General features: G+C 45.2%; 2 protein-coding genes across 2 annotated transcripts in view; one reads left to right on the plus strand and one right to left on the minus strand.

Moving 5' to 3' along the window:
* Window positions 1-6277, minus strand: part of LOC138629907 (glycine receptor subunit alpha-3-like) — a 44006-nt gene extending 37729 nt beyond the window's left edge. Inside the window, 1 exon segment of the mRNA XM_069713902.1 lies at window positions 5908-6277. Coding sequence (XP_069570003.1) covers window positions 5908-5984 — 77 coding nt within the window. The 5' untranslated portion in view covers window positions 5985-6277.
* A 10208-nt stretch (window positions 6278-16485) lies between these two features.
* dok1a (docking protein 1a) lies at window positions 16486-23431 on the plus strand. The gene is made up of 7 exons (XM_069713905.1): window positions 16486-16552; window positions 17705-17783; window positions 20578-20705; window positions 20789-20899; window positions 21551-21620; window positions 22245-22417; window positions 22523-23431. The coding sequence occupies exons 1-7, from the start codon at window positions 16496-16498 to the stop codon at window positions 23429-23431; spliced, it is 1527 nt and encodes a 508-aa protein (XP_069570006.1). The 5' UTR covers window positions 16486-16495.
* The last annotated feature ends 605 nt before the right edge of the window (window positions 23432-24036 follow it).

The raw sequence follows: 24036 nt of genomic DNA on the forward strand, positions 1-24036 counted from the left end.
TGCTCCAGTTTCAAAGGTGAAACCACAAATGTTCACGTACAAGTCGTCACAAAAACATGTTGAACTCAGCTGCTGATGTTGATCAAGAGACGACACTTGGAATACTTCCTCATGAAGGTTGTTGCTTCCTCCGCTCCATGTGCATCACTGTGCTGCGTTCGGGAACACTACTTGTACAGTAGCGGTCCAGCTGGGCCTTTTTAAACATCATAATCTTGTATTTGGATTCACATGTCTGCCCTCACATGACAAACATCCCGCAATCAGGGCTAATTAGACACTTAGTGTCCAGATATAGTTAATTATTGTAATCACTGCTCTCTGATTAATCAGGATATTTTTAGGGACTCACAGCCGCCCTGTAAGCTGTATTTTCATGCGAATCTGCACTCATATTATCTCATTTTGCACATATTTGTTTATACTTTGCATCTTTTCTGTTAGACTGTGGAATTACTGAGTGCCAGCAGCGATGAAGTGGCAGATAAACCCAGATGTTATAAGCCGACAGATTAGAGTGCTCACGTGTTGCCACTCTGCTAATAAATCAGATAAGAGAATTTTTCACTACCAGTTTTGAGAGCGGGGACTATTTTATTTTTTACTGCTCCTTGTGACATCGTCCTGAGGCTGACGTAAACCTTCGTGGCATGTTTCTGTACATTCACTGGGAGCACATTTCAAAGCAAGTGTAAAGGCTGCATCAGGAAGGATGTTTGAAAGAGGAAAAGCACAACACCAGAACATATTTAAGTTGTCTGGACGTTTCACTGGTGGATGAGGACAGAGTCTGGGACACCGCCGAGGAGCCACTTTACTTTGCGAGGCAGACTGTGAGGGTTTTTACTCTCCAGGACGACTTCTGACTACTTCCTGTCTGACGTCAGAACCAGTCAGAGTACAGACGGTTTAAAAAGATGGACGAAGTGACGGCAAAATATCTGAAAACTGGTCCCTTTAAATAAAAATTTTGAAATCTGGTCATATAAAGTTCCTGTTATCTCGTTGATGTTTGAGTTAATTTTCTGATCGGTCTGTTATTGACTTTTGATGCATTGAAAAGGGTGTCGTCAGGATTGACATTTTCTTTGAATAAAATAATTTCGGAGAAACTCAGCAGCCAAAACCTGCAGTTCCTCCAATGTCCACTAGAGGCTCCAGCAGCGAGTCAGTCCCCACAGGCCCTCATGTTAAAATTTCACAGCAGAAATCAACATGTTTACAGCGTGGTGCAAAACACTGTTTTGGTCTCCGTAGCAAAGTTCTCCGTTTACGACAACTGTACGAATTTGTAAGCCCCACCCCCAAACATATCTGTGTTTGAGTCCTAATATGTAATAAATGCTGGAATGATTTTCAGAAGGACCAGAACACTGATCAGAAGGAGGGAATTTATCTAATGACACCTTGATGACTTTACTGACTTTGTACTTCAGGAGAGCACTTGATGCTTTTTCAATGGGAGTCTGTTGGAGACAGCCCCTAGTGGTCCTCAGTGGTACTGCATTTTAAGAGACTTCTGCTCTGGTTTCCCTTTTCAGACCCGGAGACGATGAACATTTTTACATACAGTGTATGATTCAGTAACGGTGAGACGTCAAGGAACAGCAGTTGGTTTTTACAGTAATTCTCTCTGACAGCTGAACTGAAATGACACACTGACTCCTATTTATTTTGGTTCATATTCGTGTTCAGGCCATAATTATCCTCCTTTTCATTCATCCATATAAAATCATTGGATGTGTTTCTGCCTCTGTGGAAGAGACCGACATGTTCTGGATTAAATTGAGCAGTTTTTAAAAATTTTTTTTTAATGTATTTAGTTATTTACTGGAGTGCTTAGTGTTTGCCCAGATGTCACTCTGACTGGAAGAGCCTCTGAAACAGCATTTAGCAAACAGAAAACTAAAACTTCAGGCTGGAGAATTGAGGCCAAAGGCTTGTCATGGAGGAGACGGAAACAAATACTAAAACATTAAAGAGAGACAGGTCTGTTTGTGAGCACAAGCATCCTGCATTATGCAGGCAACTTATGGAAATCACATAAAACACTTCACTTTGTGCAGGACATTTAAATTACTGAAAAGTGTTCTGTGAGTAGAGATAAAGTTGACCTGTTAAACACATTCAACATATTTACCTGAACAGACTGAGGGTTTTAATACCGGGTTTCTAGGTTCGTAGTTGTCCTCTGAGCTTTGTTTAATCTGGATTTTACTTCACTTTGTGTTTAATTTACAGACTTCATTGATTTTGCACCTTTGCCCAGGGTTGTCTTTGTTTTATTTACCTGCTTTTCATAAGTTTTTCTACATACTGCCTCCTGTGTCGTGTATTCAGGTCCTGCTCCTCGCTACAGTGTGACAGGCCTGTCAATCAAACAGAACCCCCCCCCCCCTAAAAAAAAAAAAAAACAAAAAAAAAACAGGTCTTTTTTGATGCTCTGAACTGACAACCCTGCGTGAGCATCACAGTTAGCATCCACAGAAAGAAAGTGTGTCGCAGGCTGAGTCACAGAGTCAACCAGCAGTGATGTCACCCATTTGGTTTGTGAACATTATGAAGCGTCCACTTCAGATTTTGTCCGTCACCATTTTACTCGTTTGGAGCGGTTTGGAGCAGGAAGTGACCATATTTGGACGAGCTGGGGGAGGAGCGAGCGGTGGATCTGACTGATCTGATTGAAAATCCGACGACACTATGTCCCGCCCACCGATAGCTGTAACCTGACTGGACCACACGCCTCTCAATCAAACGGACCCCAAAAACACATCTTTTTTAAGCTTATTTTCTAATTAATGACGGGATTATTTTCAGATGGACCGCCAGAAAACGAATAAGAAGGAGCGACTTTAGCTAACAACACCGAGATAACTGGTGGAGAAATTTTATTGACTTTATATTTTATGAGAGAAGTTGAATGGGAGTCTATGGAGCCGGAGGCTTTTTAGAGCCGACCTCTAGTGGCACTCGGTGGTATTGCAGTTTAAGGCACTTCTGCATCGGCCTCATTTTGCATAGCTGGAAGTTGCGAACACTTTTATAAACAGTCTGTGGTTGCTCCTCTCACATCTCCAGTTTATTCCTTCATTTGTTATTCAGATTTCTCTCGTTATTGATTTAATTATAATTCTCCTTTACTCCACTAAATCGGACCACTTTAGTTGTTTACGTTCAGCCTCCTGTGTTTGTTTAGTTTCTTTTTTCTTCATTTTTCTCTGACGTCTATTTTATTATGTTCCTTGCATCATGGTGATATCACACTCCCAAATAAAACAGAATTGAACTGAAATTGTCGTGAGAACGAACAAAGTGTAAGACTCAATAACAGCCCGAAGGTCACAGTCACAGCAGATACAAATCGCAGTTTAGCCGAGTGAAGTCGCCGCTTTCAGACGTCATATCAGATCAGTTATTGAACGCCGCTTTGCGATATCTCCACTTTGTTTCTGCTCTCTCGTTTATGACAACGTTACAACGCCTGGATCAGACATGAATGCAGCTCAGAACGGCTGATACGATCGGTCACATAAACGCATTCATCAGCCCCGACACAGATGTTTTGAGATCGATTTGACACTAAAGCCAAAGCAGCGCCGCCGTCAGGCTCTGACTCCGCCCACAGCCAGCGGATGGAGGTCTTTTGTAAAAACGTCCATCTTCACCCATGCACGCCAACACGCAGCTGGAAAGCGTCTGCTGGATGGAGACCAGTGACCGTGGATGATGACAGAGAACACAACAGACAGAACAAAAGAGGCAGAAAACACAGCGTGGCTGTTTCAGGAGGAGCTGCAGGCGGAGCCGGTGCCGAAGCCCGCCGAGTGACACACGATAAGCCCGTTAAAGTTTGTCTCGGAATCCATCCGTGACCCTCTAAGAAGATTTACCGCGGCTTTGATCTGTTCTGCTGCTTTTTTTTTTTTTTTTTTTGTGCTCTATAAACTTTTTGGAAAACCTCTCTTTGTTTTTAGTTTGCGGGTCGGAAATTCAAATGGCATGTCGGAGTCAAATGCTGCCGGCTTCCTGACAAAAAAAAAGTTACTTCATAAATAAAGGATGTGCAGCTGAGGGGAGGAGGATGAGGAGGAGGAGGAGGAGGAGGAGAGATGACAGGGCAGGGAATCATGTTAATATCAGCCGGCGTCGACCCGCCTGCTGGGACTGCGCAGCCACAATTAGGGGTTTCACAGACCAGATCTCATGAGCCCGAAGCTTCACATCCTGTGTGACGGACCGCAGCTCCGCTGTCAATCCCTCTAATCCACACATAACCCCCGGCTACGCGTGTCCCAGCTGACCACTGGCATTATTCTTACATTAAGGGATGTCCATGTAGTCGAGCAGCAGGATCAATCAACAAATCCTGCAGGAGCAAGCAGCTGCTTTTTTTTGTTTGTTTTTAAATCTGACACAAATATCAGCTTGAAAACATCAGCATCTTAAAGACGTCGGGCTTTTTTTTAAAAAAAATTTATCCTTTGACTGTCATTAAGACACGTTAAAAGATAAATACTTCATGTTTTCGACAAACAGCTGATCTTCTGCGAAACATCCAGAGAGGGGAAAAAAATAAATAAATATCCCCTAATTGTCTGAATAAATCATTTCGCTGTGAGGAACGTCATCTACGAGCGGTGCAGATTTCAAACCTGATTCACTCCGTCCAGGAAATCGTGATCTTGCAAATTGCAAAAATTAACGCAAATTCAAGCAATTCCTGCAAGATTTGCTGCAGGGTGCAATTTTCCGGACTGTTTTCAGGCTGATATCATGTTTAGAGGGTAAAGAGGTCGGAGGAGAATTCACCGTCCGATGATGTTTATTTTTAAACTTCCTGAATGTGTCGTGGACGTAACAAAGTGCCACATGTCCACTGATAAACTTAAATTCCCTCGCCAACAATACGACCGGTGCAACGTAAACATTGATAAAACAGGCTGTTTTAAATATATCGGAAACAACAGAGCTGCACAACAACATGACACTAAGACCAGTTCCTGAAAACATGGAGACCGTTCCTGGACAACGTGATCTGATTCCACATCACATCCATCGTGAGTCGGCTCGTGATGAAGCCCAGTGTCAGTATGTACATGTAGCTTCTTTGTCTGCACATGCCCTTTATTGTATTTTATTTTAATTTAAAAAAAAAATTCTCCCCACATGTGGTGAAATATCTTCTTGATTGTAATTCACCAGCGTGGATTTATTGTTTATTTTTATTTGTACAGTGGCGATACAGAGCTGGGGGGAATTAATGGCAGTTTATATGTTTATTAGTTTTAAATATGTTAAGGCATGTTGTGTACTTCATGTGTCATGACACAAAAATAAAATTCTATCCTAGTTCTATTCTATCGATATGCATCATTTATTTATCTACATATTTTACTTTATCTTTGTTTTGGATCCTGTTTATATTTGTTGTTTTTAAACACAGAGATACAAACACCAAAACAACAACATTTCTAAACTTCCCATATCTGATGTTTAAAAGGGGCATCGCTGATCCAGATGTTGTAAACATCAGGAACACACAGGTTCATTGAAACACACCTGAACGTGCTCAGCTACCTGCATAAAATATAATTAGCATCAAAGCACCTCCTACCTGCGTGTGTGCTGTGTGTGTAAATTGTGTGTTTGTTGTTTGCGTTGTTTGAGTAGGTTATATTTTTATGTTATGTGTTTGTTGTGTGTGTTGTGTGTTTGTTGTGTGTTATGTGTGCACGTTGTGTGTGCACGTGTGTGTATTGTGCAAGTATGTTGTATGAGTAAATTGTGTGTCGTTTCAGTACGTGTTATATATAATATCACGACAGTAACTTTGCAAGGTCCACATCTGTTTTTGCGAAGCCGCCTCGTGATAATCAGTCAGGAGCGCTCACGTGCGGCGGCTCTTACCTGAGTGCCAGCATCACCAGCAGCAGCAGCGTCCAGGCGAGGAGCGAGCCCGCCGCAGGCACCTTCCTCCTCCGCATCTCTGCCCCAGAGGCCCGGGAACCTCCGCTCTCTGCGCGGCTCTGGAACTCTCAGCACCGCGGACAGCGCTCGCGCTCCAGCTGTAGTCAGACAGCGCGCGGGGGCAAAGTCACAAACATAACGCAGCAACAGGAAGACCCCCGAAACTCACGGCGCTCTGCTAGATCCCATCATCGGGAGGACGTCGGGAAAGGAGGCGACGACGTTAACTGAAAAAGACAACAACAAAAAAAAGACCAAAAAAAAGAAAAGCGGAACGAGCGCGAGACAGCTGTTCATACTCTGCTCTGGGCTCGTTCTGTGCCCTCGTGCAGCACGGGGGCAGAGAGACCCGCCCCCCCCCGGTCCGGATTGGTATGAGTGGCAGGCGGCTCAGCCAATCATGGCGCTGCCGTTAATGTTTCCAGCTGAAGCACATCTGAAATTAGAAGGCAGCGAGCTGATTCCTCTTCCTCCTCTCAGCGGGTCTCTTCATCCCATCCTCCTCTTCCTCCTGTCTCCTCCGTCTCCTTCTTCTCTGTTTCTTCCTCCATCTGCCTGTCTTTCTGCTCTGTTAGGCAGCATCACACCGGAGTCGCATGTGGCTGATGGTAGCCTCCTGTGAAGTCGCCTATGTCGATGACAGTGTGCCATATGTGTCCGGAGTGGGTGTAGGGACTAACACAGGGATGAAGATTAAAAGTTCAGATTTACATCATGAGCCCCTCCTCACCCCCACATGAGGCAGCACAGAGCAGCATGTCTGTCCCTGTAGACTCTGTTCAGAGCTCTTCAGCTCTGACCTTTCAGGATGAAACGCCGCCGGTCAGCTGGAAGTCCACGCTCGCTCAACAAGAGACTACATTTACCACAGTACTGTCCATAACAGCAGTTTGACAGACTGCAGTCACTTTTCAGATGAAGATCTGAGACAATAATAATATAACAATGTTTTATAATTCACCACAATCTGTATATAAAAGTGTTCATAGCTTCCAGGTCTGAAAAATGAGGCCGATGCAGAAGTGCCTGAAGCTGCAATACCACCGAGTGCCACTAGAGGTCGGCTCCAAAATGCCTCCATAGACTCCCATTCAACTTCTGTCATGAAATACAAAGTCAATAAATGTTTTCCACAAATTATCTCGGTGTTGTTAGCTGAAGTCGCTCCTTCTTATTAGTTTTCAGACGGTCCATCTGAAAATAATCCCGTCATTAATTAGAAAAATAGCTTCAAAGAGACGTGTTTTTTGGGGGGGGCGTGTCTGTTTGATTGACAGGCCTGTGGTGCAGTCAGGTTACAGCTATCGGTGGGTGGGTCGTAGTATCGTCAGGTTTCCAATCAGATCAGTCGGATCCACCCCTCGCTCCTCCCCAGCTCGTTCAAAAATGGTCACTTCCTGCTCCGAACTAGCAAGATGGCGACAGACAAAATCTGAACTCGAGGCTTCATGATGGCCCCCAAAAAAATCCCTCTGGCTCCAAAGACATAAACTTTTCCCACGAAAGTCAGAGAGTGAGAGAAAAGAGCAGTGTAGAAAGGCAACAAATAAACTATGCTTGGCTAAACAAGCGTGGCTGTTTTTCGGCGTGAGTAGATTTCTTCACTGTCAGCCGACGTCAAATCTTCAAACTTCCTCTTTTCCTGGCGGTATGTTCCCCGTTCGACAGGTGTGTTCTCCCAGCTGCTCCTGAACGCATCATTCACCCCTTTTTCGGTATCTTATACCCCAAGGTTTGTACCTTGTGAGACTTTCACTCAGTAAACGTGACGGCGACACGATCCAGATGTGATGAACTGGATCACAGCTCAGACCTGCTCTGTGTGCTGAACACCATGTTGCTGTCGGGTCTATTCTCAGCCGTTCTGTTTGGCACAGCCTCGTTTTCAAATAGGCTTACCTCCCATCCCCACGGTCGACTCAGCAGGCTGCGGTCGTTAATTTCACATTTATTATTTTGTATAAATCTGTATCTGACGCTCCTCGCAGTGTTCCAGAAATCATTGAAAATATATTTCTAATACTTCATTTGTAGTAATTATTGCCAGCTGACAAAGGAGTGAATCAGTGAATTTTCACACCAGATGACCCCTCATCCAAAAAAACAACATATTCATGAAAACAGGATGATTACAGCCGCTCCAAACCGTCAGATAATGTTGTCAGTTTCTGTTTTTCACGGCTTGGATCTTTGCTAAGTCGGCACTTGAATTAGTGAATTAGTTAATTAAATCTGCTGCGATGAAGTGATACTTCACCCGAAACTTTCGGCATCGCTGCTCATGTGTGAATTAGCAGCATCAGTATTCATCCGTACGAGAGCCTGAAACCTCAGCGAGGTTTGGAGTTAAGCTGCTGCTCCAGCAGGTGTGAAGAACAGCGAGGTGGATTTTAACTCTAATGTAGAGCTGCTCAAGTAGTCGTATTAAAATCATTCGTGTCTCTATGTGATCTCTAAATGCCAACAATTCTGACGTATTTTCATTTGGGATATGAACTGCATCGAAACAAGCGCTCCTACTCTCCCTAAAACAATAACGAGGCGTTCCACCAACAGACTGTACATAAAAGTGTTCGTAGCTTCCAGCTCTTCAAAATGAGGCCTTTGCAGAAGAGCTGCAATACCACCGAGTGCCACTAGAGGTTGGCTACAAAAAGCCTTCATAGACCCCCATTCAACTTCTCTCATGAAATACAAAGTAAATACAAATTTCACCACGAGTTATCTCAGTATCATTCGCTAAAGTCGCTCCTTCTTATTAGTTTTCTGACGGTCCATCTGAAAATAATCCCGTCATTAATTAGAAAATAAGCTTCAAAAAGACAGGTTTTTGGGGTGTGTTTGATTGACTGTGGTGCAGTCAGGTTACAGATATTGGTGGGCGGGGCTTCTTATCGTCGGGTTTCCAATCAGATGAGTCGGATCCACCGCTCGCTCCTCCCCCAGCCCGTTCAAATATGGTCACTTCCTGCTCCAAACCGCTCCGAACTAGCAAGATCGGGCTGAATTCTGCCCGCCCGCTGAGAACTGCATGCAGCTCGCAGAAACGCGCACAGCGACGAGGAAAACTACCTCAACCAACTGATCCTATAAATTCGGGCGTACAGTTGTCGAAACAGTCTGCGACTATGTTGCAGCAGCAGTTCTTTCATTTGCTTTTTATAGTAAGCCAAGCACAGCTGGAGCTAATAAATTCAATTACGGTTACGTTTGTTCCGATGAGCTCACGAGGAAGCGCTGACATAATTAAAGTCATTACCTGCAGCTGTGTTTACCCTACTTTGACGTGTAAATAGCTTCTCTCGCTGTCGTCGGTGCATGAGGATACCGATAGTCCCAGTGCATTGTGGGACATTTTGTAAGTAGCTGAACTTAAAAAAAGACTCCCGGAGCTGATCTGTGTGCAGTTGCTGACACGACACACCACCAGCACTCCGCACGGCTGACATTCGGTCGTCCGTCCCTCGTCCCGCTCTCACTAATGTTCGTGGTATGAATTAGACATTAGGTATTACGCTGGAGCGCCGTGAGACTTCTACTTATTCCCGTTCTGCTCCTGCGGTCAGGCGATCGCTGCCTCCTGCTCTGCTCCGCGGCCTTTTCCTGCTGTGACCCGTTGATCCACGTGCTGCACCCCCAGCACCGCTCTTTAGTGGAGTTCAGTGGAAAATTTAGCCGGCGTGGCCTGTTAACTCTCCATTTTTAACACCGTGAGGTTCAGGCTCCAAAACCAGAGAAAAAAAACGACTTTGATCCATCCGACCACCTCGACTTCCTCTGCGATTTGGATTTTTTTTTTTTGCTCGAGGGTGGATCAAAAAGTTTCAAGACTGCTCCTGTGACATGCGAATGGTGCGCAACACCGTGACATGCACGGACCAGGAGGAAGCAATAACCTCCATGTGAATTCGTCCCTCAGGGTCCGACTGTCAACACCGACTTCTACTGTGACGTCCTGAGGCGTCTGAGGGCAGTTAGCGATGTTAGCTCTTTGTTAACTTGAGTGTAGCTGGTTTTTAGAATAATTAGCTCTTTGCTAGTTTTGATTAGCTGTTTGTTAGCATTATTAGCAGTTTGCTGTCTTGAGTTTAGCTGGTTTTTAGCATAATAAGCTGTTTGTTAGCTGGTTGTTAACTTATGTTTTTTTTTTTTTTTTTTTTTTACATAATTAGCCATTAGTTAGCATTGTTAGCATTAGTAGTAGTTCGTTAACTTGACTTTAGCTGGTTTTTTTTAGCATAATTAGCTGGTTGTAAGTTTTGTTTGTTGTTTGTTAACTTGAGTTAATCTGTTTTTGTTTTTTTTACTGTAATTAGCTGTTTGTTAGCTTTGTTAGCACGTTGTCAGACGGTCAACCCCGAGTTCTACTGTGACGGTAAACCACCTGAAATGTGGCGCCATGGCAACAGGGTTATGACAACACGCCTGCTCACAGTGTGTTAAAAAAAGGGCGAGTGGCTCCGCCCACCCGTACTCAGCGGATTTGTCTCCCTGCTGCTACTTTCTGTTTTGAAATTTAGGAAATGAGTCCATCAGCTGCTCTGTGAGCCTCTTTTCTGCATTTTTGTTGTTGTTGTTATTGACTTTTTGGTCGCTATAAATTCAATAGCCTACTATGAGATACAAGCAGGTAACTGATATAGTTTCCACTGCACATCCTGGCTGTTTGAATATGAATAATGACACTGAATACATAAAAGGTAAAAAAAAAAAGAAAAAAAAGAATTTGAATTTGAAAGCATTTTCTTCATTGGATTTGTTTGGTAACCAACTAAAACATCATCTTGTGCATGCGAAAGCTCCTCCGGTCGTCCTCTGGTTTGTTTCCTCCTGCGTCCTCCTCACCTGTGAGGTGGCTGTTCTCTCTGTTGATGGTGACATTGATGTCTTCTGAACTCAGAGTGACTTCAGTCTCATCTGGGGGATCCAGAGACTTTTAATAGGAGCCCAGAGGGATCAAAAACTGGTTAAAGAGCGTTGCATGACAGCTCAACACGTCCACTGAAAAACCAGTGGTGCAGCAGTGACTGTGGGATTACAGTGTATTCACAGCGCGTCTCATTGGTGCAGCAGTCGTAAAGAACTACCTTCATCCATCAGAAGAACAGAGAGTCCTAATCTCAGCATCATGGACATGAGACTCTTGAGGATGCTTTCACACCCTTGTTTGGTCCGGATCGTTGGACTTTTTCAGTTTGTTCCGAACCCAAATATCAGCTGTAAAACAGTCCCTCCAGGATGTCGTGGATTTAAAAAAAATTTTTTTTTATTGTTGCGATCAAAAATGTTTTATTTTGCGGCTGATTTAAAAAAAAAAATTGCGATTTAATTTGCTGTTTAAAGTGAGGGTTTTTTTTTGCGTAAAATTGCGGGAATTCCAAATAATTGCAAGTCCAGAAAGAAAAATTTGATTTATTTTAAGCACCACCTGATAAAGGAATAAAGATGTAATCACTTACTTTGGTAATGATCGTGTTGCACGTCAAAATATTTTAGTTCCAATATTTTTTAATTAAATAAAAAAATTCTAAATGTTGTTAATGAATAAAAAATTTAACAGAGCGAGTCTTGTTTGAAAATACCTTTATACCGTTAATACGGTAATAAGGGACTGATGGAAGGAGCCTCCACTGGAGGTCACAGATTTAAAGTCGAAGAAAAATAACGGCGTTTCCTCCTGAAAGATGCTTCTATTTAAAATCTCTGAGAGCCATCAGCCCTCCAACACTGGCTGTCATGTCTCTACCTGCACTCTCTATGCTCTCACTAAATCCACCATGGATGACTGCAGCTTGTCACGCAGATACTTGACATCCCCAAGAACTTTTGATAACATTGCCAGAAGCCCGAATAAAAAAATCAAATCAAATCGGAGCGCGAGAGTCGGCTGGCGGCGGCCCGCCAGGAGCTCCTCCTTTCAGTCGCAGTAAACATCCTGAAGGAGTCGCGTCCGTCGGATTGCAGCTGGCATTCAGCCTCACATGGCCGCGCAGCGGCGCTCGGCTTCTCCAGGTCTTTTGGGCCGGACTCCGTGAGGATCATGTGAACTCTGTCGGGATGAACACGGGGAGCCTCGGGAAACAGCAGCAGAGTGGGCGCGTCCCGTTTCTGCTTCGATTTGTCCGATTATTCTGATGCCGTATGATTTTGTTTGTTTCCTGGAAGAAAAAAATAAATTGTGCTCTCTGTGTGTCTGTGCCATGTTTGTATTCACCACTAGGGGCAATGAAGTCAGAAATGTTTCCAGTCTCCATGAAGAAGCTGCTTTTCTGGATATTTTTTATGTTAAAAACATATAATATGGCTGATAACAAATTATATAAAAGCAGTGTTGTTCACCACCAATCTGCAGGTACTCTCAGTGGAGCGTTTTAGGATTTTTCAGCTCATTGTTTTGGTGTGATGTTCCGGAGGGGTCAAAAAAGCATTCACAGTTTAAGTGATATGAAAAAAGAATATCTATCTGGTACAACAAACTTTGTTTTCTTTGTTTTAACCACCACAATCTTTTTTTTACTTTTTATTGTAAATACGTGTCAACCAGCAGTGATGTCACCCGTTGGTTTGTGAACGTTATGAAGCCTCCAGTTCAGATTCTGTCCGTCATCATCTTTGCTAGTTCGGAGCGGTTTGGAGCAGGAAGTGACCATTTTTGGACGAGCTGGGGGAGGAGCGAGCGGTGGACCTGAGTGATCTGATTGGAAACCCGACGATACTGTGTCCCGCCCACCGATAGCTGTAACCTGACTGCACAACAGGCCTGTCAATCAAACAGACACGCCCCCCAAAAACACATTTTTGAAGCTTATTTTCTAATTAATGACGGGATTATTTTCAGATGGACCTCCAGAAAACTAATAAAACGGAGCGACTTTAGGTAACAATACGAGACAACTCGTGGAAAATATTTATTGACTTTGTATTTCATGAGAGAAGTTTAATGGGAGTCTATGGAGCCGGAGGCTTTTTGGAGCCGACCTCTAGTGGCACTCGGTGGTATTGCAGCTTAAGGCACTTCTGCATCGTCTTCACTCTTCAGACCGGAAGACTACGTGATGGCTATTCAGTTTGAAGAGGTTTGTGTCTCACAGTTTCCCCCCCGTATATCCTCTTACTGTCGTGCCTGTAAGTGTGTGGGGGTGGGGGTGCGGAGAGGACTTCTGACCTAAGCATGACTAAGATCCTGGTTGTTGCCCTGGTTTGTTAATCACTGTTGCAGCTCTCACCAGCGACACACATTATTTCACACGTCTCACACGACCGGTCCCCACTGTGGGTGTCTCTTTGAACGATCCGCCACGAGACACAAGCAGTCACGATCCGTTAGACGGACGAACAGCCGGCGCTCCACGCTCTCAGTGTGAGTGGGTGACCTTCCTCCGAGGGAGGGACGACCCTCATTTGGGCCATTCTCTGGCTGACAGTGAAGCGCTGAGCGGATCGTAGGTTGTGCTTCTTCGTCGGTTGCTCTCTCCCTTCATTATTAAACCAACAGTCACCTCAAAATTAACACGCTACATCCTCACCACAGATGTATATAAAAGTGTTCGTAGCGTCCGCGTCTGAAAAATTAGGCCGATGCATAAGTGCCTTAAACTGCAATACCACCGATTTCCACTAGTGGTTGGCCCCGAAAAGCCTCCGTCTCCGTAGACTCCCATTCAACTTCTTTCATGAAATCATAAGTCATTAAATGTTTTCCACCAGTTATCTCGGTGTTGTTAGCTAAAGTCACTCCTTCTTATTAGTTTTCTGGAGGTCCATCTGAAAATAATCCCGTCATTAATTACAAAATAAGCTTCAAAAAGGCGTGTTTTTGGGGGCGTGTCTATTTGATTGACAGGCCTGTGATGCAGTCAGGTTACAGCTATTGGTGGGCGGGACGTAGTATCGTCGGGTTTCCAATCAGATCACTTAGATCCACCGCTCGCTCCTCCCCCAGCTTGTCCAAATATGGTCACTTCCTGCTCCAAACCGCTCCGAACTAGCAAAGATGATGACGGACAGAATCTGAACTGGAGGCTTCATGACGGACGTTCACAAACCAACGGGTGACGTCACTGCTGGTTGATCCTCACACAGGTAGGCTCGTACGCTCCATCCGGGAGGTTTTGAATAACCTTTATCACGTAGCTGCGGGCTGTGTGCGGTTGTCATCAGCGGTCTTGTTGCCCCCCAGCAGCCTGCGAGCGTCTAAATCAGGAGGACGGTGCGTTTGTAGGTGGAGCCGAGCGCAGCCGGAGATCCTCGGCGGCCTCGCACCGCCCCGACCTGTCAGCACGGATCCTCCTGAAGTGGAGCAGCATTAATTTTATTTGCCACACCGCCGAGGAGTTTACTGCAAACCATGTTGACACGAAGGAAAAACATCTCAACCTGCAGTGATGTTTTGTCTGTTTCATTAGCGAGGCCCAAGGAGGGATGTTAAAATAAACTCTGCATCTTTCAGCAGACAGTAAGCAAAACGGGGAAAAGAGTTTCTTGTCGTCGGTCTGCTCACTCTCGGGCTGTCAAATCTGCTTTAAAGCAGAAGAGGCACTTTCAGCTCTTCTTCCTTGAATTAAGCTATTTTTTTTTCTACGAGTGTCTAAATGGGGCTGTGATTTAAGAGTCTTCTTCATCCATGCTGACCTGTCTGAGAGAATTAAGGCCTGGCCCGATCAGCCGGCTTCCCGGGGGCTGCAGCAGTTAACTATCAGCGCACTGGTTAGAAACAGACATCACAGATGGGCTTCATATGGAGCCGTATGTGATCGTATACGTTAGTAGGTCGTCACGGTACATATGTTATAGCGAGGTCAGCGAGAGGTCACGTAAACAAATGAGGTGAAGTGATTGCAATTATTACGGAGCAGGAGGTTTTAATTGTACATGTGATGTCCTGGCTCAGAAACTGTCAATCTGGCAGTAAGAACATGGTTTATCAGTAACGAGAGGAGGTCACACGACCCACACGGAGGGTTCTCATTGGTTTGTTGAGGTTACCCAGAGCTCCCAGACACCATCACACGACCAACCTGGTGTCACACTAGAGCATGTAATACAGCTGTCGCTCCACTAGAGGGCAGCGTGTTAGCGAGACGGCCAGCTTGAAAAGTAGACGCACATCACATGACACTGTCACATGACACAGGTCGTAGTTCTGGTGCCTCACCAGAACCACGTGTTTTATCTTTCTTAATTGTGACTGCGTTTTTTTTTTGCTCATCCGTGAGGCAAAACAGTGACATTGACATGCTGTTCTCGAGTGAACCTAGTCATGTTTCACGGGATCCTCTGGTGGCCTGAAAGGGGTATTACAGGTGTTGTACTGTCATCGGCTGCTCTATATGATGATCCGGGTTTCCCGGGTGCCTGGAGGGCTCATGCTATCGTAGCGGTGGGTGGTTATTTAACTTTAAAAAAAAATCCGCTTTTATCATCACAATATTTATTAAAGAATACTCTGTCTGCGATAAAAATAACAATCATTGCCAGTCGTGGGTAAACAAAGCTGTTGTTGAAGCTGGTGCTGCACATCAGTGTTATAATGGTACAGAAAACCCTGAAACACAGAAATCACTCTATTTCAATGAGCTGTCTCAAAGGTTCTGATTATAAATGGATAAATAATCTGTAACTACTCCCAACATGTCGGTTGGAGAACTCTTTCACTACTTCAAAGCCTTGTGAAAGCTGACCCACCGGTCTAATTCATACAGTTGAATTAATTATTTGAGCTGATTGATGGTTGGGACGAGGAGGACAAACCAGATCAATGACAGGTCGCAATGGATTTCACAGGAGAGAGTTCTGTCAGTCCTCTCAGAGCTCCCGTCCTTCAGCTCGTCAGCTGAGGACCAAATGAGGCCAAACAGACACAAACAGGACGATCTGTGTTTTCAACACTGAATGAAGACACGCAGACAAAAAAAAAAAACACGTCTTTTTTAAGCTTATTTTCTAATTAATGACACGTTTATTTTCAGATGGACTGCCAGAAAACTAATCAGAAGGAGTGACTTTAGCTAACAACATTGAAATAGCTGGTGGAAAACATTTATTGACTTTATATTTCACGAGAGAAGTTGAATGGGAGTCTATGGAGCCGGAGGCTTCTTGGGACCGACCTCCAGTGGCACTCGGTGGTATTGCAGCTTGAGACACTTAAATCACTTCACTTCACTACGTCCACTCTCAAGTCTGCTGGCTCAGATCAGATCGTCTGAACGCTGCTTCAATGGAAGGAAAGAAACTCGAGGAGATCTGACGTCTGTACAGAAGATGATCAATGAGTCTGATCAGCTGCAGTTTGATTGAAACAGAATATAAAATATTTATTCTTCAGTGTTCAGTTGGAGCGTCTGCTGTTTATGTCTGATTATTTACTGACTGAACTTTGTCCTCTGTGTACAAGAGCGCGTGCCAGGTGGGAGATCATATTTCAGGAAGGTCTCCGTGGCACCGCCCACGTCCTCCCTGCTCACCGAAGGAAAAAGAACCTCCACCTCTCAGTTGCGTGTCGTCCTGATGAGCGTCTCCCTCCTCGATGGACTCTCAATCTAAATCAGGGAAGGTTTATCTGCAGCCACATAAACCAGGCAGAGTGAGTACACACACACACACACACACACACACACACACACACACACACACACACACACACACACACACACACACACACACACACACACACACACACACACACACACACACACACACACACACACACACACACACCGTCACTGCTGCGAGTGTCCCTGTTTAGTGTCCTGAGTGTAGAAATAAAGATCATCAGAGAATTTTTAGTTTCACTCAGACCAACAGAGAGAAAATATTTGAGCTGCTTCAACTGCTGGTAGATGAGACTTCAGGAATCCAAATGAACAAGTTGAAACACAGCAGAGTCTGCACACATTCCTGCAGACACACACACACACTGCACACACACAGTACACACACACTCATATCAGAAAAGAAAATGACTGATTATTAATCATCAACCTGCTGTACGTGTCACTGGTTAACAAACACTTCATGCAAAAGTTTTTTTTTTATTAGAATTCTTTTTTTGTGTCCACATGTATGCAGATGTTTTATAGACAGATGTTACTGAAGCCAATACAGGTGAAAATGAACTAACTCTGTTTATATTTTTCAGTCCATTCAGGAGTTTTTTTGCGACTGATTTTTTCAAAAACTGTGATGGAATTTGTGGAGTTTAAAGAGAGGTTTTTTTGCGGTAAAATTGCAGGAATAAAAAAAACAACAACTGGAAGTTGAGTTTTTTGTTTTCCCACCTCCCTGATAAAGAGTAATATGTGGTAACTTCCTGTGATAATAATCCTGCTGCACATCACAGAAATATTTGCCTTGTAATCTGTTTTTCTTTTTGTGTTGAACTTTGAGAACAATCACGGGGCTCAAAGCAACATTACAAGCTGCTGCAAATATTGTGGCGATCGATTGAATTTGTGTTTTTTTAAAGCAACACTTAAAAAAAAAAAAAAAAAAAAATCCCAGAATTGCATTCCCTTTTTTATTTTGTATATGTGTGTGTGTAGGAGGGGAGATTGTGGGGTGGGGTTGTCCTTCCTGTACCTGCATGAAGCAGGATGTGACTAATGTTTGCCTCCCTGTAACACCGTCGCTGTGTGAAACTTCACCAGTTCCAGGGTGGGGTGGGGGCGTGTTCAGGGGTCAAAGGTAACTTCCTGTTTGTGACCTGTGGTCTGGTTCTGTCTGTGTCTCCGGTCAGAAATGGAAGCCGGTCTGGTTGTCTCTGTTCCCCTCCAGCAGCAGCGCGGCGGGCCGGCTGGAGATCCAGTACGCGGGAGGTAAGCCTGTCTCTCTGTGGGGTTCAAAGGTCAGAGCGGCCCTGGTTTTATTGGGGCGGTGGTTGTTTGTGTTGGTGACTCTGCGGTGACCTCAGTCCAACTCGAGGAACAGGGAGTCGCTCGGAGCTGCTTGGCTCTGCGAGGACTGCGGGAAGTGTCAGCTAGATGCCGTCAGACAGCGAGCGGCGAGGAAGCAGAGGGAGGCGGCTGGACTCGGTCCAACATCTCTCCTCCTCTCAGCTGTAGCCGTCTGAAACAGAGCGCGCGCACACACACACACACACACACACACACACACACACACACACACACACACACACACACACACACACACACACACACACACACACACACACACACACACACACACACGGCTCTGTAACCGGGTCACAACCTACTGAGGAGCATCTCAGGGTCTCTGACAACAAATCAGCTCCTAAAACTGACATTTATCTGTTTTATTGACCTTCAGCCTGAGAGGACAGTTTTTAAACCTCTCAGTAGCAGTTCAAAGTCCGTCTGTGTCTCCATCAGCAAGTCAGAAAGACTTCGATGACTCTGTGACTCTGCTGTTCCTGAACCTGCTTTAAAAACCTCTCAGCTGCAGCTCTGCATCATCTGAAGCTGCAGCAGATCATTTTGTCAGTGAGTCTTCATCAGGTCTCTGAAGCCTCCTCACTCTGACTGAATCTCCGTCTGCTTCCTGTTTCTTTAACTTTGTTGGCTCCTTGTGTTTTTTCTGATAGAAACGTCCAAAATTATAAACACATAACGCCCCAAATTATCCTCTAAGGCAGGAACCTGAACACAGCACAGACGACTTCCCTCTGAAGTGTCATCTGGATCTCTAAAAACATCCTGAAGGAGAAGAACAAAACATTTTTGGTGGTTATGAACCAGTAATAGAAGTTTCTCTAAAGGTTTTTGGGAATGATGATGATGATGATGCTTAGGAGAGGAAGATCTGTCACAGCTGAACGATGGATACGTTGCTGATGTTAAAACTCCATTTCCAAGGAGCATCATCAGTGCTCCTCGCAACCCGAGAGTCATGGAGGTGTGTGTGTGTGTGTGTGTGTGTGTGTGTGTGTGTGTGTGTGTGTGTGTGTGTGTGTGTGTGTGTGTGTGACACAGTGTTACTAAAACTCAGCATCTTCTCAATGTCTCGGTCTGACCTCACATGCAGGAGTGACCGCAGCTCGTTTTACATGAAGTGAACATGATAAATAATCCAGAGGACATAAAAGTGACAGGAAGTGCAGCTCCAGGATGAAAACAGGAGCTGAGCAGAGTCACATGAGTCAGTCATCAGAGGAGGAGGTGGAGAGCAGGTCCACTCAGGAGAAGGCGGACGTCTTCTCCTCACTGTATGTATGTGTGTGTGTGTGTGTGTGTGTGTGTGTGTGTGTGTGTGTGTGTGTGTGTGTGTGTGTGTGTGTGTGTGTGTGTGTGTGTGTGTGTGTGTGTGTGTGTGTGTGTGTGTGTGTGTGTGTGTGTGTGTGTGTGTGTGTGTGACAGACTGTACTGACCTGAAAGTGTCTCGGCAGCGAGTCTACCGGACTCTTCGTCACTTCATGACGAGGAGGGAACTTCCTCCCTCAGACGGAGAGACTCTTTAAGGGAGAGAGACGACTCGTCTCACCGACTGTTTCCAGGAAATTTGAGATTTCATGAATAAAAATAAAACAAATCTGGGACTGAGAATACGTTATTCATACTGAATATCTGACTTGACATGTTTTCTGAAGAGCACCCACCAAACATCAACTGACCGTCTTTAAACAACACCCACTGCAGACATGAGTGTGAAACTGCTGCCCTCTAGTGTTTGTTCCTGTTTTCACATGTTGGTGGAGTTTTGTTCTTTTTCATTTCCACCTCCTGGTTTAGTTCTCAGCATGTTGTTCTCCTGACTTGGAGGATTCCTGGAGAAGCAGTAAGACGCTGACTGGTATCCGACAGGTGACGGAGGCTCAGCGGGTCACTGAGCTCCAACCAAGCGGCAACCAGCAGTGACGTCACCCGCTGGTTTGTGAACAGCCGTTAAGAAACCTCCAGTTCAGATTCTGTCCGTCGCCATCTTGCTAGTTCGGAGCGGTTTGGAGCAGAAAGTGACCATATTTGGACAAGCTGGGGGAGGAGCGAGCGATGGATCTGACTGATCTGATTGGAAACCCGATGATACTACTTCCCGCCACAGGCCTGTCAATGAAACAGACACGCCCCCCCAAAAACACATGTTTCTGAAGCTTATTTTGTAATTAATAACAGGATTATTTTCAGATGGACCGCCAGAAAACTAATAAGAAGGAGTGACTTTTGAATTTTTTTGACTTTATATTTTATGAGAAGTTGAATGGGAGTCTATGGAGCCGGAGGCTTTTTGAGCCAACCTCTAGTGGCACTCGGTGGTATTGCAACTCAAGGCACTTCTTCATCGGCATCATTTTTCCGACCCAGCAGTTCCGAACACTTTTATATACAGTCTATGATCCAAAATGACAGACTTTTATCTCAGAGCTCCTTTAAAGCTTCTTGATGTAATGCTGAGGTTCTCTTTGTGGCTACATTCAGACAAAATGCCCCTAGCACCTCCACCTTACAGGAAGTTTGTCACAATGCAACCACTGCAGAAGGAAAGTTTACTGACTGAGCTCCATGTTTCTCATCAGTGTGGAGCCTGAACTCCTCACTTATTTCATTTCAATGAAATCATCTGCACAAGTGTTTTCCAGAACCTGCTGAGTCAACTGTAACCGTCTGTCTGTGCCTGTTTGTATCTTGGATCCTCCAGGAGGCGCTGCAGGAGGGGACACCAGGCGACACCACCAGCCTCACGGGGAAAGGAAGCTGAAGGTGGTGCGACTGTGCGAGCTGATCAGCGTCCTCCGCCTGCCCCCTAACGCCGAGGCGTGCCCCACGGTCAGCCTCTCTGCTGCTCTTCTGATGTTCCCCGTGTGTCCGTTAAAAGAATTGCTTCACGCTGTTGGTTGTGCTGTTTGCAGGAGAACATGTCGGCGTTCTGTGTGGAGACTCAGGACAGGACGATGGTGTTCGCTGCTCTCAAAGACGAGTGCTTGGACTGGGTGGACAAACTGTGTCACAGCACCTTCCAGGTGAGAGCACAACAGTGATGTCATAAAGCATCTTTATGGTCACTTTAATTATGAGTTTGTACAACATGTTAGCAAAAAAGTTAGGACGCTGTGTAAAATGGAAATAAAGACACAATTCGATGATTCACAAATAATGTAAACTCATTTAATTTACAATACACCAAAGATAACATATCAAATGTTGAAACTGACAAATTGTATTATTTTATGAGAAACATTTGATTTGAATTTGATGCCACCAACGTGTTTCTGAAAAGTTGTGCCAGGGTCAATAAAAGACTGGAAAAGTTGTGTTACCCTAAAAAAAAAAAACACCTGGTGGAACATCTCACAACTAATTAGGTTACCTGGCAACAGATCAGTAACATGATTGGATATAAAAAGAGCATTTCAGAGAGGCAGAGTCTCAGCTGTGAAGATTGGGAGAGGTTCATCACTTTCAAAATCCCAGCATGTAGTCACCTCAGTTCCCAAACATTTACAGAGTGTTGTTAAAAGAAGAGGTGATGCAAAACAGTGGTAAACATGGCCCCGTCCTAACTTTTGAAAAGTGTTGCTGCCTTCAAATTCGGACAGAGCATATATTTGCTTGATATCCTCTAACTGGTGTATGAAATCCTTTTGGTCCTTTCTTCTCTGTGTCTCCGTCAGAGAGGAGGTGGCTCGGCCTCCAGTCAGCTTCATATGGAGGAGAACCAGATATACGCCTCCGCAGATGAAGGTAACCTTTTTATATGTTTGATATCTGTGTTTTCTTCTGTTCAGGTTCCTCTTTTATCTCAATATCATCAGATCTGCTCTTCTGAATGCATTTCTTACCCATTTTTCAATTCCTTCATTGGCACATTGTGAACCTCCGAACCCCCACAAAATTCCCAAATTCCACCATTTATTAACAAATTGTAAAAATTACATTTCTTTCAAATGTCTGTCAGAAAAAAGAACCAAATCTGAGTTTAAGACAGTGATATTTGCTAGAAATCTCATTAGTCTACATGTGTCATTTAAAATGTGCACGTGAGGAAATCACTGCATGGGCTCAGGAACACTTCTGAAAAACATTGTCTGTAAACACAGTTCGTCGGTGCATCCACAAATACAGGGTAAGAATGGGACTACATTTCACTTTCAAAACGTCAGTGAGTCCTCCATCCTGAACCGTTGTGCAAGATGACGTGTTAAAAATCCCTCTAAAGTTCAGGACCTCTTTGGGTGTTAACTCCTGAATCTCTTCGGGCACCTTTGTTGTAAAATGATGTCAAAACTCTTAACTTTAAATGATCGAAACGCGTTCTGTTTTATTTAAATCGTAATTAATAAAAGGATTTCTTGTGGTCCTTTTCAGCCCCGGATTTCTGGGTTGTGATTCAGAGGTCTGATGCAGCGGCTCGTTGCGGCCTGCAGGGGTCGTACTGGCTGCAGGTGGGACAAGAGGCGCTGGTGCTGAGAGAACCACAGAAGAAGAACACTGTTAGAGAATGGCCGTACGAACTGCTGAGACGATACGGAAAAGATAAGGTATCCCAAACAAACAGCTCTCTTTAGAGTTTCACGAGGTCAGAAATCTGACAGTGATGTTTGCGTTGGATGGTTTTATATCTTCTCACCTCTCCTGTCTTCCAGCTGGCGTTAACCATCGAAGCCGGCAGACGCTGCGACTCGGGTCCCGGGACCTTCATCTTTGAGACACAGCAGGTTGAGACAATGTTCTCCCTGATTCAGAGCACCATCAGACGGAAGACTTCAGGCAACCAGAACCAAGACGGGGAGAAAGTTATGGTGCCCAACATACGGGCTCATTCTCCCCTCCCCAAGATCCCAGACCTGACCAGCATGGCCGCCATCCTGGAGGACAAACTGAGGACGCAGGTGAGGAGACTGCCGACGCCAGAGGACGGCGCTGAGGTTCAGCAGGGTCCGGTCGGTCCGTCAGAGTGTGCTGCAGCGCCGCCAGCTCCTATCACCCTCATGCCGCTCCCATTGGTCCCCACACACGACGGCCCGTCTGCAGGTCATCATGGAGGCCAATCAGACGCCATCTACGCCGACCCAGTCGACTGCCTCAAGCCGGTACTGAAACCCCAACCGAGCACCGCTCAGTACGTCGACCCGGCCAGCGTTCTTCCTCTCATACCCCCGAGTTCAAGAGAACCGGTGACTCCTCCGCCTCCCGCCTCCTCCGCTGCACCTCGCTGCCCGGATCCGGTCTACTCCGAGGTGTACGACAGCATCGGCATGGACCGGAACCGGACCCGGACCGCCCCCCTGACCAAAGGAGAAACAAAGAGTTCTGCAGACGGTGAACCCATCTACACCGAACCCGTAAGCCACAAAGAGAGAGAGTCTCAAACAAGTGAAACCAAACCCGACCCGTTCACCCACCTCTACGCTCGGGTCCACAAGACGGCGCCACTGTCTGGTCCCTCTTCATCTCCCAACACCTCCTCCTCCACCTCTGCTGCCTCCGCCAGCGGGACCACAACAGATGAATCTCTCGATGACGTCATCTATGAAAACTTGGGCGTCATTTAACTCCACTGTTTGTGTCGCCGGACGTCGTCTGCTGTTTAACACGACATGCTCGCATTTCTCCTGCATGAATGTTTTCTCTTAAATCTTTTTGCATTTTTGTTATTGTTTCTAAAAGAAAGCACTATCATCCATTCAGATGCTGATATGTTAAACACAAAACAGCATGGGGCACGGTCCGAGTTCAGCTGCATGTTACATATGAACCAAAATTACAGCGAGTGTTCCTGAACGCAGCAGGAGGAAGCAACAACCTTCCTGAGGAAGTTTTCAGCACCTGAGTTCCCCACATTTTTGTGACAACTGGAACAGTATTAACTTCTCAAAGATGACATAATGCATCGATTATAATTGAATATTGACTCTGGTGGAACTTGAACCCATAACCTTTGATTCGCTTCTTTGGCATTTAACCAGAAGTCCAATGCGCTGGCCATTGCACCACAGAGCCACTTGCCTGCTGGAGAAGCCTGTTGCCATGGCGCCACAGTTCAGGGTGGTGTGTGTCCTCATGGTTTCAAAAGAACTGAAACAAAGTGACAGAGGGGGAAGAAGAGCACACTAAATACAGCAGGGAGGGAAGGTCAACGAGGGACAGGTGAAACTAA

This window comes from Brachyistius frenatus, unplaced genomic scaffold (assembly GCF_029030835.1).
Source record: "Brachyistius frenatus isolate BFR_SWC_R1_liver_20210118 unplaced genomic scaffold, ASM2903083v1 Contig_123, whole genome shotgun sequence".
In the NCBI taxonomy this organism is placed as follows: Eukaryota; Metazoa; Chordata; class Actinopteri; family Embiotocidae; genus Brachyistius; species Brachyistius frenatus.